At 39.9% G+C, this 16,636-nt stretch overlaps 1 protein-coding gene across 4 annotated transcripts in view; it reads right to left on the bottom strand.

The window, feature by feature from the left end:
• SOS1 (sodium proton exchanger, putative (NHX7) (SOS1)) overlaps nucleotides 1–16,636 on the bottom strand; it is a 61,436-nt gene that overhangs the window by 7,671 nt on the left and 37,129 nt on the right. For all 4 annotated transcript variants that reach the window (XR_013240846.1, XR_013240847.1, XR_013240848.1 and 1 more), the window contains 5 exons: nucleotides 8,566–8,663; nucleotides 2,316–2,447; nucleotides 1,747–1,965; nucleotides 1,446–1,652; nucleotides 662–926 (listed from right to left, as the gene is read on the bottom strand). Coding sequence is in view for 1 of the 4 variants with exons in the window: in XM_077373939.1 (XP_077230054.1) it covers nucleotides 662–926; nucleotides 1,446–1,652; nucleotides 1,747–1,965; nucleotides 2,316–2,447; nucleotides 8,566–8,663 (921 nt within the window). In the remaining 3 variants the exon portion in view is untranslated. The remainder of the gene's footprint in view (nucleotides 1–661; nucleotides 927–1,445; nucleotides 1,653–1,746; nucleotides 1,966–2,315; nucleotides 2,448–8,565; nucleotides 8,664–16,636) is intronic.

The following is a 16,636-nucleotide window of genomic DNA, read 5'->3' as shown; positions in this document are numbered from 1 at the left end:
GCGAGGGGCTGTTTAGGGCTGGAAAACAAGGGGGAGCTGGGGAAGAGTGGAGGAAGAAGATGGAGATGAAAGTCACCAAGGAAGGTCCCTAGGGCACACAAACCCTAGGGCTCTAATACCATGTTGAGAGAGAAGAGATGAGAAGAAGAGAATGAGTTGAGGGCTTCTCCCTTCACTCAAGAATTTATATTAAGAGAGGAAAAGAGCAAAAGACAACTATGCCCTTATGGCATAACATACACACAAACACACACATACATAGCTATCCAACAGCAACTATGAAACTTGTTTCCATGAAATGCTAGTTCATCAAGTGGTAAGGGAGGTGCAACGATGGTGGGAGAAGGAGAGACTTGAGGGGAATGGATGGGGAGAGCATGAGAAGTGGCAACAAAAGAGGGCAAAAAATAAATTGTATTTTGAGTGAATTTTTTCCTTAATTTTCAGCCTTTTCCTGCATTCTCCTAACTCAATCCCTCTCATCTCTTCCTCTGCCACCCTCCCTCACCATTGGGTAAGATAATCTTCAATGGAAAAAAAATCATGGTTGCCAAATATGGCCTAAACGTAATTTCACAATCATGTTTTGTGATGATAAATTCTGTGTACAATAAGAATGAAAAAGTCAAATTAAATAAACCATAAAAATTGTTTCAATTACCTGAGCTTTCTAAACTATGAAAGCTTAGATCTTCATAGTAAGGTAACAATGCCGCAGGAGATGAAATAAAGTCTTCTTGGGAATCTTTGGTTTTTATAAAGCCTTGTAAGACGAAGCCAATTGAATGTTCTCGTATTTCTATAATTTCTCCCCTTATGTATATCTTCATTGTCGACCTTTCAGCAATTAGGCCTCTTAATTCTTGCATTGTAATTTTCTCAAATATTTGAGGAAGCAAAAGTTTGGCTATGATTATAGCACTTTCCTGTAAACAGAGATCATAAAAATTAGAAAATTAACATGACAATGGGGGCCACTTTTGTGTTGAAAGACTGCTAGGCTAGGTAGTTTAATGCTTTTGTAAGGTAAACTTTCTCAAAGTTCATAAAACATTGTATCTAGCTGTTATGTGATATGTGTTAGGCCGAAATTTCCGATATAATAAAATATTACTATTTTTTCTATTACCGGATTTCAGCCGAAATTTCGGTTTCGGTCAAGCCAAAATTGGGACCAAAGCGAAATTTAAAACCATGGACAAAACAAATCATTAGTGTTGAGATTATTTATTCTCGAATCATGGAATTGCAAATAATTAAAAGAATTAATTGGTTTAAGATCCAAAGATCAGATCATTCAGCCACACCTATTCTCCTATATACATTCCATTCATTCACTTAGAAGTTGATATGCAAGAGAATATAGAAAACAGCATAAGTGGACTGAGAATAATCATAAAATACCAGTATAACTGCCATTATATAAAATAAAATAAAAACTATACCAGCCACAGGAATTCTTCAACTGCAGGGTCTGATCTAAGTACCGAAAGTACTTTTTCAGCTTCAATGAAAAAGCAGTGCACTACAGAATCGGTGATTATGTCACAAATATAAGGCTTTCCTATTAGGACTTCATATAGTCCGAGCGTACTTCCATGTGAAAATGTTGGATGCAAAGAGTGCCTATTTTTCATTCCCTTACTTGTCCACTGCACAAAAAAGATGTGATTATGTACCATGAATTTTTTACAAAAACGTACACAGTCCCCAGATTAGACATTTGTGTTTCAAATTAAAATTTACCTTAACTACTCCATTTGAAATAAGCCATATACCATTTGGTTTTGTACCCTCTGTATACAATGTCACACCTCGTAGCTTCATCGTTTCCTTTGTAGAAGCTGCAAGAGGCTCACGAGCAATAGAAGGAAGTGCTCCCAGCAAAGGATGAATGCTTAATACATCACTTACTTTTGGCATCTTTACTAAAGGAGGATTCCTTAGAAGTTTCTTCAGGTCAGTCTGTCAGGAAAATCACAAAAAAAAAAAAAAAAAATATATATATATATATATATATATGGTACCAAAGTAGCATAATATCAAGAATAGAAATCTTAATAAAAAGAGGAATGATAGAATGAAGGGTGGCCTTGCAAAAGCCAACTTCAAGGGCGCCCTCATTGGTCAATTTCAGCAAAAGTGCGTTTATGATGGCGGTGCAAAAAGTAGATAGCGCCATAAAAAGTGGAATGGCTTTGACTTTTGGGGAAATTGACCAATGGGGGTGCCCCTGTAGCTGGTTTTTGCAAGGCCGCCCTTCATTCTATCATTGCTCTAATAGAAATAAGCAAGATAAGAACAGCCCAATCTACCTGAACACCATCATGAAGCTGAAGCATCTCCTTGTTTTCCAACAATCCCGACTTCTCAAGATTTTGCACATAACCACTCAGATGTTTAAGTATTGAATATGTAACTTGCCTTGTCTTCACAACGCGCAGAACCTACAAAATGCAAATGTTCCATTGGGATAAAATGGAGTATCTCAACATCATTTACAAAAAGTGAATCAATGTGACAATCATGGTTGTAAATTTCAGGCAAACGGTCAAAATTTTGGATTTCGGTTGGGACTGAAACTGAAATCACATCAAACCGAAATTTCGGCCAGAATCCCAAATTTCGGCCGACGGAAATTTCTGTAATTTCGGCGGAGATTTCAGGAAAATATAATTTTATTTTCAGAAATTTACTTTTTTTCCTGAAATTTTGGCACAGTAATGAAATTTCATTTTCCCCCGAATTTCAGCCGAAATTGAAACCGAAATTTAAAACCTCGGTGGCAATATTCACTTATGCTGTACTTCAATGCAAATCGGGAATAATATGCAAAAAAGCTATGATTTGTGGACGCGGACATGAGTGTCGCATGTCGACACGGACACAGAGTGTCGGACCACAGCAAACCCCCAAAATTTAGAAACAGGGACGCGGCTAAAATAGAAAGTATATATATGATGCAACAACAAATATTAGTTAAGAAGAGCTAAAAAAGAGTTTATAATAAAATAAGAGTTAATAATAAAAGTGGTAAACACAATATGCAATAATAAAAACTAATATCACACTTGACACAGCACAAAAACATGTCCACACGCCCAAATTAAGTCTAACACTTGTAGCATTACATTTAAAAGTGTCCAAAGGAGTGTCGACACGGGTGGACACGCGTGTCGTGTCGGACACGGCAGGACACGTGTGTCAGCAATAAATTCAAAGTGTCGGCTAAATCATAGCAAAAAGGAATGAAAAATGAAATATCATAGAAATAATGAAAGTTCAAGAATGCACAATGAATCTCTGAATAACAAGATATCTTATTATATGTTTCCTTTCCTTTTTCCTCATAAATAAGAAACTTTAACGAAGAAAGGAAAATTAGTTACAACAGGGGCTGAGTTTGTTAAATACATATAGAAGATTGAGCAGTGTGTTAGCAGGGGTGTTCTTATCTGGTTGGCTTGTCGTAAAAAATGAGAATAAGAGAATTTCAACTCCGTCATCAGTTATAAGAATTCTTCTCTTATGTTTGCCAAAAATCACATACCGTGAACGTCTTCAACATCCACAGAATCATATAAATGAGAATAAGAGAATTTCAACCCCCTCATTAGTTCCAAGAATTCTTCTCTTATGTTTGCCAAAAATGCTCCAAAAATACTTGGATTTTGTCTTCATTAGATCCTGAAGGCCCACTATAACTAGGAATGCTAATTTACATCTCCTGTTAAACAGAATCTTCTTCAACCATGTCCTTACAAAAGAATCTTCAATCCTCCAATAAAAACTTGGATTTTGTCTTCATTAGATCCTGAAGGCCCACTAGAACTAGGAATGCTAATTTACATCTCCTGTTAAACCTCCAAACACTTGTTAAAATACTTATGGGCCTCTAATTGCTCAATGAGCTACCACGAAAGTTGAGCTGAAAGTAGCCTTTCAAAGTCATATGGAATTGTTGCCATTAACCAGAGCTATTTCGGCCACTTCAATGTAAGCCTGGTGTTGAAAATCAAAACACCCAAAATTACCTATAGAAATAATCAAATAAATACATGAATAAATAAAAAAGAAAAGGACTAATCTCCTTCCACCCCAAAGACAACATATCACTAACCTTGATGTCTAGTGATATCGTGACATCAATGATAGTTTTTTAAAAGAAAATTTCTGTCCCTGTCCTTTCACCTTCCTCAATGGCGGTGAAAGGCACTAACCCAAAGAATCTGTGCCCTTGCACCAAATGATTCACTTCTCCATCCTTCCAAACCACTGGAATAGACACCATACCATGGTATGAGGCGTCCCCCAATAATAGAAATGATACCAAGAAACAACTTCACCAAGAACAACCCATTATCCTACACTTGAACCGTCATGTCTACCCCAATCCTATGAATGAAAACCTTCTTAAACTTATCTAATAAGTTCATCACGACTAAGGTTTTAAATTTCAAACGAAATCCGAAATTTCGGGTTTCGGTCGAGAACGAAATGGAAATTGATAATACTCAAAATCGTCGTTTATTTCGGCCGAAATTTCGTTTATGCTGAAATTTCGTCCAAAATTTAAGGGATTTCACCCAAAAAATCTGGATTTTGATAATTATTTAATATTTTCCAAATAGGAGATAAAATAGCCAAAAAATTTATTTCATAGGATTTCGGCTGAAATTTCAGTTTCGGTCGGTTTCGGAGAGGACCGAAACGCATTCCGAAACCGAAATGTAAAACCTTGATCACGACGCGTAAGCTAAATTCCTTCCAAACTTAAGACACCACCTTATCCTCTAGCATAGCACTCTTGCGAACACTTCCCTCTAACTGACAGTCCGACGATGCAAATCCATAATTAGGTAAGTCTAGACAACCTACCTTCCAGAAGAAATAACTTAAAGACATGTTTCAAAGTTGCCCCCCCCCCCCCCCCCCTCCTCAAAATAAATAAACAAACAACACCCAACAAATACACTGTGCCTAAGTATCAGTTTTAAGTGACTTACATCTTGTTTCGAAGAGGCCTTTGAGTCCTACAATTGCTATTTCAATGTTTTTGTAAAGATTTCATAATTTCTAGTGGGTTTACAATTTTCCTTGAATGCGGTCCTTAGTCATCATCAAAAGGACACAAGTTTTCGGATAAAAATGTTCCATGGAAAAAAAATTTCGAATAAAAATTTTCCAATAAAAATGTTCCATGGAAAAAAGTTTTCGAATAAATATTTTCCATGGGAAAAAATGAATGAAAGGAAAGATTCACGTTTAGTATATATTATAAGGGATTTGCTAGCGTCCAACGCAGTAGGCATTTCGCGGATGGCCTGTTGCATGCCGCAGCCACCTCGTGAATGAAGACAAAATCTGATGAAAAAAGAACCCATGTGGCTGCTCTGACATGCAACGGGCCATCCGCGAAATGCCTTCTGCAATGGATGCTAGCAAATCCCATATTATAAATATTATGCTTTGAGGGTTTTCTAGATGCACTATTGTTATGTTTTGACAGTTGAAGAATTCAAAGCCCTTGCTCTTTATTTGTGATCTTTCATCACTACATTTAGTGTTTTCTACTTTTATCCAATTTATATGCTTGAATCTCAAATCTAGTCCCCCCAAAATTTTACCTGACAATCCTATAAAGGTCTAATGAAACTCAACATAACACTTCATCTCCCAACAGCAAGTCCTCGTATAAAATAACCCTATCTACACTCCTACCCTATACCTAATACCTATTTAGCTTGAACTCATCAAACACCTTCCATATTAAATGTGCCAAGACATCATTCAAAGCTACCACCTAACTATCCCACTTCATTTCCTCAGACCAATACGTAGCTACTAGCAACCTTCTGCAAATAACCTCCTCCTCTTCACAAAATTGTGATAGATATTTATCAAGAAAAACAACACTTCCACTCCTCAGATTTCCTTTATTTATATCCCTTAACAAATGGTATTTGGTTTAGAAACGCGTCCATAAAAATGGCTTAATTCCCCTCTCTTCCTAGAGAGAATCACATCGTAATCTCTCCATCATATCTCACTACACTGAATAATTTCATGCGCAACATAAAATAGATTGGAGGATTAGATAAAAGCTGACCTAATGGGTGTTAGTTGCCATTAAACAAATGATAATTACCCTTCACTCCTCTCTCTTCCTCCGGAGAGAATCACGTCGTAATCTTTGTCTTACATTCCCCTTGGTCTAGATCTTCTTATGCTCAGTGACTATAATGAAAAAAATTAATCGAGGATATAATTTTATGTCTTTCTTTTATAAAAAGATCTGGCAGAGGTCCGCCTAACCCAACTTGCCTACCAAAAAAAAGAGGTATTATCATGAGTGCCTCTTTTTTATACCCCAAAATGTTGGCAACTTCATCCATCTTTCCCTCTACCATCACAATTCCCACCACAATGCTCTTCAATAGATTAAACCCTTACACTAAGACCCCTTATCAAAAACCCTCTAAAATTCATGGTCACTCCATTCAAACAACTCAAAAGATGGTGTCATTTACAAGTTGAAGATGCCACATACACTATTCGTGTTCCCCACCTTAAAGCCCTTAATTAGACCACCTCCTTTCTACTCTCACTAAAGATTCTAGTTAGTGCCTCACAACTATCATGAAAAGGGTCACAAAGAGAGAGCACATGTTGTCATCCAACTTCTGTATATATTTTTCCAAAGCCAATTAGTTTAAGCACACATTGTACGGGATGCTAGCCCAATGTTATCAAATGCTTTCTCCATGTCCACCTTACATCCCCACCCCCTTGGAGTTCGAACCACAGTTTCCAGAGTGGGAAGCGAGTGTGAGAAGTGATGTGAGAAGCAGAAGCAGGAAGAGAGATGTTTAGAAAAGAGAAAATGAAGGAAACGAAAAGCTCCGAAGAAAATAAGGAGGAAACATATCGGAATCATTGAAAGTTAACATGAACCATGTAATAAGCCTCAATGAAAGTGAACAAGTGTATATAAAGAGTAGTGTTATAGTAGGTTAGGGAAGAAGGGTTCATGTAGGTAAGGATTACAAATGGTAAAGAAGACTTCACGACGGATTAGAATTACAAAAGTTTTAGAGATTTATAGATTCACCGATTTTATCAATGTAGATTTAATGTTTAGTTTTAGATAAAAGATCCACATAAGTTTCATTTGAACGTAAGATGAGTTTTTAAGTTTTGAATACACATTTTTTTTAAAATGCGGTCCTTAGTCATCATCAAAAGGAGACAATACTCTTTTAGGAAAAAATAATCACCTACCTATGAAGAATAATCTTAATTAAGAGGAAACACATAGGGAGTGTGTGGAAAGCACACTTCCCTTGAACTTGAGAAGCGAGAAGAACGTGTCTTCCGAAGTGAGCTTATCATCCAACTAGGTAGTTTCAGGTAACTACGGTTCCAACATTCATCTGCAATTGTATGCTATCAACATTCCATTTAAAAAATTTTCTCCCTTAAAGACCCCCTAATAAGGAAATAATAACTCCTAGCATGCCTTTCAAACTCAAGGCAGACTCATTAGCTATAAGCCCATGACTAGGCTAATAGGCCTGTAATCATTAATCCACACCGATATTTCTTATTTATGAATGGGCAGCAAGATCAAGATTCTTGTGCTCTTATTTGGACAGCCGTTCTAAAAAAAAAACCCTAAAAATCCTTCTCTTTAACAAGTGAAAATTTCATTTAAATGAATAAATAAGGCCAATGTTCAAAGAAACCCGTAATGACACAAACTTAAAAAAAAAACACCACACATAATGGATACGATTCGTCCCCTGAATATTAAAAATCCAGACACCCAAGTGGATCAAGGAGCAAAAATATGGGGATGCACGAGAATCACATGCAATTTATATGCTTGAATCTCAAACTCATTTTCATAAAGATCATTATAGAATTTAGCAAATGATTCCACTATTCCATCTCAATCTTCCAACTCCAACCACCTTTAGAATATTCTCTTAATGCAAACCCCATAGAATTAGCTATATGATAAAAATTAGTATTTTGTCGGCCTCTTCCAACCATCTTTACCCTTGTTTCTTTCTCCTCCAACTACTATCTTTCCATCTTTGAGCTCCCTCATACCCTCTCTTTTTATCCCTTCTACCAATACCAATAGGCACCCACCTCATCCCTTTATCTCCTAGGGCATCTCAGGTTGAGTAGGTTGTTTTCCTTTTTGAGTCAATCCTCCTAGACTGATCTCTATTCCATTGAAACTGAACCTTTTAGACTCTTGTGTTTTCACATAAATTTGAAGCATTCTCATCCCTCCAGTGACTTTGTACGCCGCACCCCTCCACTCTTCTGAAAGATCTTTAATATACAACCTCAAAACCACATCTTTTCAAATTTAAAAGGGTTTGTACCAATCCACACACTTGTGGACTCCAAAAAATATTGGCACATGGCCCAAAGTTGGGTGAAGCAGTGTGCTTTGAAACTCAAATAGAACTTAGCAGAATCATTTGTTAGAAAGCGTCAATCAAGGAGCCATTCAAAAAAAAAAAGGCATCAATCAAGGATGTTGCAAACCTGAGGGAATGTAACACGAACATCTTCCAAGAAATTTCTTGCTTCCTCTCCTTCGGATTCACTTTCATTAATGACTGTAGTAGCAATATCACTTTCACCTGTAGAGAAAGAAGGGAAAGCAAGTAGAAGAGGAAATTAGACATGGAACTTTTTCAACAATAAGAATACAAAATAAATATTGTTACTTTGGAAATAAGAATTACTGCAGACATACTTGATCAGAAAAATCAACAAGAACATTACATACATAAATAACATATAAAATAATTATGCATGAAAAGATTCAATATTCAAAAATAAAAACATCTATTCTAATTTTTATATTGCAAAATACACAATCAAAAAAGAATTAGAAGTAATGCAAAGTTGATAACTTTACGATTTCCTAAGATGATTCTGTTGGCAATTAGGCTTGCTATAGAGAGGCTCCGAGCAAGGATGTCAACTTCATAAAAATAATGAATTGGTACATAGAATAATCATGTCAATGCGACACAGTACTCAGAAACGTTATGGATCCTTCAGTTGGTCGAATAATTGCCTTGTTTCAAACATATGCCTCTCTATTCAAATTAACTATCATGTATTTTGCTCCTTAGTACCTTATCTTTGCAATTGTAACTGTTAAAGTACAAAATATAAACAACGCCTTTCTCCAACAGCTTAAGCTTTTGGAGAAGTTGGTAAGTTAACATGGTATCAGAGCCAAAGGTCTCGAGTTCAAACCTCCCGGATAGCGAAAATCCACATGCAATGGTAGGCCCAAAGTGGGAGCACATGTGCCCCGTGTTTGCCAAGTGGGTCACACGTGCGGGGGAGTGTTACAGTATAAAAGATAAATAACGCCTTTCTCCAACAGCTTAAGCTTTTGAAGAAGTTGGTAAGTTAACAGTAACATCGAGTAATATCTAAAGCTATATCCAGTTAATTTTTATGATGTATCCTTATAGATGTCTTGTGTCTTTATCTCATGGCATGGGAAACCCGTATCCAATGTTCTAAAAAGTGCTGGGCTGAGCTGGGCGGCTGACTGACCTCCCAGCGCCCAGGCTGCGCCTAAGCGTTTTGAGGCGTTTTTTATTTATTTTTAGATATTAATATATTTTCATAATATCTTGCATTTTTTTATATAAAATACAAATACTTGAATACATAACAATCCAAACCATTTTATGCATAAGCACTAAACATTAAATAATAACAAAAAGTCAAAAACGCCCAGGGCCTGGGCGGCCGCCTAATAACGCACAGGGCCTGGGCGGTACGTTTTTTCTGCGCCCAACGCCTAAGCGGCACCTAGGTGGCCTGGGCGGCCGTCTTTTAGAACAAAGCCCGTATCCGTATCTATGTCATATATTTAGGAAAATGCTGAGTCGTATATCCGTCCTCATGTCCATGTCTATATCTGTATCTGTGTATCATAGTTCCTAACTCAAGAAACAAGGTAACGCATATTCAGTGGAAGATGGTGAAAAACTTGATGGTTCATGTTCAATTAACCACTTAAAGGCTTGTTAATGTTGTGATCGAATAATGGCAGTATGGGACAAGTGTTCTAAAATAGATTTGGGTGAGAGTGAGACTCAACTTCTCTTCATTCAACTTAGAAGGGATACGTAGCTTATATAAAACCTATTTAACACAAATACATGCAGACAAATAAAGAATATATCATGAAAAATGACCTTGGAATGAGCAAGCATGATTCCAACCTCTTTTCATTAGTATGAGTACGACTGTCGGAATCCAACACAGGTATCAAGTATCGGATTCGAGAAACCTCAAAAAGAAAAATTCTCAGATTTACCAAAATATCTTAATCAATTCTCAACTTTTAATTTTTTACATAATTGTATGGCAATAAGAAGTAATATATCGAAACTTATAATAGGTTAAGTAAATATAATGTTTTATTTCCATTCAAAAAACTTACAATTAGGATGGATAAAACTTAACACATGCGGCAATTGTAAAGTTGTGGCAGTATTCAGAAGAAAAAAAAAAAGCAGATAAAAGAGATGTAAGAATTATCACTGCGAGTCCTAAAGTATTGGAATCTGACATTTGTCCAACACGGGTACTTCACACATTCAGAAGAATCTATATGACATGGATACCAACACATACTCCCCTTCAATTGGAGACTGTAAAACCACAATTTCAAGCTTGCAAAGTGTGAAACTACCAATTACTCCAAAAGCTTAAGTTGTTCGAGAAGACGTTATTTAATCTTTTATACTTAAAAACAACCCCCCCCCCCCACCCACCCACGCACACACACACACACATGTGGCCCTTCTTTTTAGGGTTGGTCTACACGTGGCACATGTGGCCCCTCTTTTGGGTTTGGCCATTGCATGTGGATTTTACTATGAAAGGAGGTTTGAACCCAGCATTTGCTCTGATACCATGTGAAACTACCAATTACTCCAAAAGCTTAAGCTGTTGGAGAAGGCGTTATTTAACCTTTTATACTTTAACACAAACCAATCATCTCCAATTACTAAGATGAGAATAATAAAGGCTCGAAGTCAAATCGAGATCTTCAAGTTTTGTGAGATTTCAAGTGCCCAGAGGCAGTCACTAAGGCTCCATCTAATTGTTTTCCTACCATGGGAAAGTGAAGTGAACTAGAGTGGAAGTGATGTCGAGTGAGGGTGGGAGCATTTGGTTGTAAAAAAATCAAGAAAAGTGAACTGGAGTGAAAATGGGTGCTGTTATCAGAACGATTAGTTAAAGTGGGTGCCAGTATCAAAACGATTAGCTAAAGTGGGTGCCAATATCAACATTGTCGGATTTTGGCTTGCTTTATCATGGAAAGTTGCACTTTCTGCTCAGCTGGGCCGGAAAGTGCAACAACTAAAAAACCTTGTCAGCGGGGCCGACGAGGAAAAGCGCAACATAGGATTGAGTTAGGGTTCTCCCCCTCACTCATGTAATATAAATAATAAAGAGTGAAGTACAAAGACAAGTATACCCTTGGGCATTACAATAAAGACCTAAAGACCTGTTAGCACTCCCCCTCAAGCTGGAATGTAGATATCTAACATTCCTAGCATGTTACAATTATCAACTAACTTAGCTCTACTTAAAGGCTTCGTGAACATATCTACTAATTGATCTGTAGATCTGGTAAAACACGGGAGATATGTAGCCTCGCTGAATCAAATCTCTAATGAAATGACAATCCACTTCAATATGTTTGGTCCTCTCATGGAAGACTGGATTCGTGGCAATGTAAATGGCGGATTTGTTGTCACAGTATAACTGAGCTGGAGAAGAAGAAGAAGGAGGAAATCCAATCTCTGAAAGTAAGAAACGTAGACACATGAGTTCCCCACTAGTATGAGACATAGCTCTATATTCTGCCTCGGCACTGGATTTAGACACAACATCTTGTTTCTTACTTCTCCATGAAACAAGATTACCTCCAATAAAGGTGCAATATCCTCTAGTAGACCGTCTATCAGCCGGAGATCCTGCCCAGTCTGCATCAATGTATCATTCAATTCTCTGGTGCTCATGCCTCTGAAATGACAACCCTTTACCTGGCGAACTCTTCAGATATCTCAATATCTGGAATACAACAGCCCAGTGTGAAGTGCGAGGTGAGCTCATATGCTGGCTAACAGCACTAACTACAAAGGTAATATCTAGACGTGTAACAGTAAGATAAATGAGCTTACCAACTAACCGTCTGTATCGCCCTGGATCTTCTAACAGGACTCCCTCCTCAGGGAGTAATTTCATATTCTTGTCCATAGGAGTTGAGGCAGGCTTGACTCCCAAACAACCTGTCTCATCAAGAAGATCCAGAACATACTTCCTCTGTGAGAAGTAGATACCCCTAGTCGAATAGGCAACCTCAATGTCTAGGAAATACCGAAGACGACCCAAATCCTTAGTAGAGAACTCTGTCTAAAGGAAGGATTTGAGCCTCTGAATGCCACCTGTATCGCTACCAGTGATAATGATATCATCGACATATACTATCAAAAGAACACAACCAGCCTGAGACTGAAAACTGAAGACAGAGTGATCAACTGCGCATTGCTTCATGCCAAAGCGAATAAGTGTAGCACTGAACTTCCCAAACCAGGCTCTCGGAGATTGTTTGAGACCATAAATGGATTTCCTCAAACAGCAAACAAGAGAAGATCTCTCCCCCTGAGCAACATATCCAGGAGGTTGCTCCATATAGACCTCTTCCTCCAAATCACCGTGAAGAAAGGCATTCTTTACATCCAACTGATGAAGATGCCAGCCATGATTCACAGCAAGGGATAGCAGGACACGGACAGAAGGAATTTTCGCAACTGGTGAAAAAGTCTCGCCATAATCAATCCCATATGTCTGCGTGTACCCTTTGGCAACAAGTCGAGCCTTAAGGCGCTCAACTGTGCCATCAGGAAGGTGCTTGACTGCATAAACCCAGCGACAACCAACGGGGCGAGCACCATATGGTAGAGGGACCAAATCCCATGTCTGATTGGCCTGAAGGGCCTGCATCTCAAGATCCATAGCCGCCCGCCAGCCTTGATGATCAAGTGCCTCCTGTAGAGTCTTAGGTAGAGAAATAGAGGACAAAGACGAAACAAAACTACGAAATACAGGGGTGAGAAAGTCATAAGACACAAAAGAGGAAATGGGATGAGGAGTACTGCGAGACCGAGTGCGAGAGGCAATGGGAGAGTCAGAATGTACCTCAGAAGTGGGGATCTCCGGCTGAGATGATGATGGCTCGGGCGAGGCTGAATGAGCAACAGATTTGGTCCGACGCTGATACTGCTTCAATGGTGGAGGTAGAGAGGCTGCACAAGGCGCTAACGTCGGCATAACAGTAGAATCAACTGTAGGGGAGGAACTGGACACCGGAGGTGTAGAAACAGGGATGGGATCAGGAAGAACCAGAAGAGGAAGAACAGGAATATGCGAGGAATCCTCCCGAAGTGTAGAGGGGGAGGGATCCAACGAGATGGACGGACTAAAAAATGACTGAGTCTCAAAGAATGTAACATCCGCCGAGACAAAGGATCGTCGCAGGTGAGGGCTGTAGCAACGATAACCCTTTTGGGTCCGAGAGTAACCTAGAAAGATACACCGTTCGGCCCGAGGATCCAACATATCTAATCCTGACCCAAGAAAGTGGACAAAACAGAGACAGCCAAAAACTCGAGGTGTAAGAGGGAAAGGGTCAGAGGTAGGACGGAGAATCGAGAACGGAGAGTTGCCACCAAGGACCGAAGAGGGAAGCCTATTCGCCAGGTAGCATGCTGTGAGTACAGCATCAGCCCAAAAGGCCTTAGGGACCCGCATCTGAAAGAGTAGTGTCCGGGCCCCATCTAACAATGAGCGAAGCTTCCTCTCAGCCACTCCATTCTGCTGAGAGGTATGAGCACATGAGGACTGATGAAGAATGCCTCGCGAAGAGAGGAATTCCTGAAAACCATTTGAGTAAGAGAAATATTCCTTTGCATTGTCAGTGCGAAGACATTGGATAACACATGAGAATTGATTACTAACTTCTGCATAGAAATCACAAAACAAAGAAAAAACTTTAGAACGATCTTTTATTAAATAAGCCTATGTCATACGTGAATAGTCATCAATAAAGACCACAAAATATCGAAATCCAAATAAAGAGGTAGTCCTCGCAGGACCCCATACATCAGAATGAACAAGAGCAAAAGGGTGTGAAGCCCGACTAACAGTCCTAGAGGGAAATGGCACACGATGATGCTTCCCAAGTTCACAGGCCTTACACTGAAAAGACCTAACAGATGAAGAAGGAACGAAGGGAATCCTGCGTAAACGCTCCATAGACGGGTGACCTAGACCGCAGTGCCACTGGTATGCATCGACCGAGCCATGTTGAATCGGATGGGACGGAGTGCAGTCGAGACGATAAAGGCCATCCACCTCACGGCCCGAGCCAATCGTCCTCCCAGTCGAAAGATCCTGAAAAAGACAATATGATGGAAAAAATGAGATAGAACAATGAAGATGCTTTGTTAATTGACTAACAGAAAGTAAACTGAAAAGTGACTTGGGGACACAGAGCAGAGATGATAATGTAATGCCTGGTTAAGGGGAACAACTGCCAACACCAGTGATAGGAGAGGTACTCCCATCAGCAAGAGTAATAGAACGTGAAACAACATGATGAAAATCATGTAAAGATGACTGGGTACCTGTCATGTGATGAGATGCTCCCGAATCAATAATCCAGGAGCTAGAACTAGAGAGGAACGAAGCAGGAGAACTACCTGGCTGAACAAGACCAGCAGTAGGAGGGCGGCTGGCAGACCTGAAACGCTATAGCTCATCATAGTCGGCACGAGAGACGACCATCTGATCGGTCGGAGTAGCCAGTGGTGTCTGTGAGGGGCTGTCAATAGGAGCAAGCGAATCTGGAAGGGCAAGATGTGCAGTACGGCTCTGACGAGGATATGGAGTGTGACGCTGCTCAGGATGGAGATCAAAGCATGTCTCGTGATAGTGACCCTCACGCCTACAATGAGTACAATAGGGCCGAGCTCGACCTCCACGACCACGCTCTCGGCCGCCGCCATGTCCGCCTCGGCTAGTATCGCGACCACGACCGCGACCAAAAATGCCTCCTCCTCGGGAAGGGCGGTCAGCGGCTCCATAAGCAGCAGGAGTCAAGACATCCACGGGAGTAGGAACAGTAATGCCAAGTGCACACTGCTGAGCTCGTAAAAATACCTCCTGAAGAGTGGGGTACAGTACCAGACCCAAGGATGTGCTGTCGAAGATGAGTGAACTCTGGTCCAAGACCCTCAAGGAAATGAACAACACGGAGCTGATCCCGCTGTCTAGCTGCCGTGGTAAGATCAGTGGTGAGAGGCATAAGAGCATCTAGCTGCTGGCAATAGGAGACAAACTGTCTGTAGTAATCATGGACTGTAGAATCACCGTGTCTGTGACCCATCCAGCGCGAATAAGTGTCGCAGAGACTGGCGACATTCCCCTCACCAGAATATAATGCAGCAGTGTGCTCCCATACCTTTTTGGCAGTAGGGAGATCCATCATGGTGCTAGCAATGGCAGGGGTCATACTCTGCCATAGAAGTGTACGAACAAGGGCATCATCTACATCCCAATCATCAAAGGTAGGGTCAGTCTCAGGAGGGGGATCACGACGAATAATAGAAATCTTTCGTCGAGCCTTCAGATATGTCTCCACAGCAATCTTCCAAGTCAAATAGTTGGATCCATCAAGATGGGAAGTGGTAATCGGCGGGAATGACGCATCCACCGAAGACAGAGACGACGACACAGCCTGACACAGCTGGGAACTAGTAGCCATAGCTAGAGTACGAATAGTAGGATCCTCAATATGAGGGGTATCTTCCATAAGAGACCGGGAAGAAGACTGAAAAGGACCAACAACGAGCAAGTAGAGCCAAGGATGAAGACTATAAGCAAGCTAATAGACCGCGGCTTCGTGAGGACAACATATGCATAAGGGAGGCATGAGATAGCCTCACGACATAAAGACAAAGTCGAGACAACTCCGAGCCACAAACATCGCAATGATGTAAGTACAAATCCAGAACAACAACATGAAGATAGTGATCAAGCCGAACAAGAAAATCTAGGGCATAACTATGACCCAAAAGAAGAAGAAGAGATTATGATGGATCAGATTAGGGCAAGGAAGAGTGGGGAAAAGAGGGTACTGTAGATATTTACTGTAGCAGTACTGTAGTGGGTACTATAGCGATTCACTGTAGCAGTACTGTATTGGGTACTGTAGCGGGTACTGTAGCAAAGAATGGAGGGGTTATGGTTAGGGTTAGGGATGGAGAAGATGGAGGTGGATGTTAAGGTTAGGGTTAGGGAAAAAAGAAGGAAAGAAAAGAAAAGAAAAAAAATGGCCCTAGCCATCCATGCCCTAGAGCTCTGATACCATGTTGAGAGAGGTAGAGAAAAGAGAGAAAGTAAAGAGTGAAAGAAAAGATTGAGTTAGGGTTCTCCCCCTCACTGATGTAATATAAATAATAAAGAGTGAAGTACAAAGACAAGTATGCCCTTGGGCATTACAATA

Source organism: Tasmannia lanceolata, unplaced genomic scaffold (assembly GCF_043159265.1).
Source record: "Tasmannia lanceolata isolate RefF3 unplaced genomic scaffold, GAP_Taslan_0.1 ptg000044l, whole genome shotgun sequence".
Lineage (NCBI taxonomy): Eukaryota > Viridiplantae > Streptophyta > Magnoliopsida > Canellales > Winteraceae > Tasmannia > Tasmannia lanceolata.
Note: the sequence above shows the minus strand (reverse complement) of the source record. Positions and strands in the feature narration are given on the sequence as shown.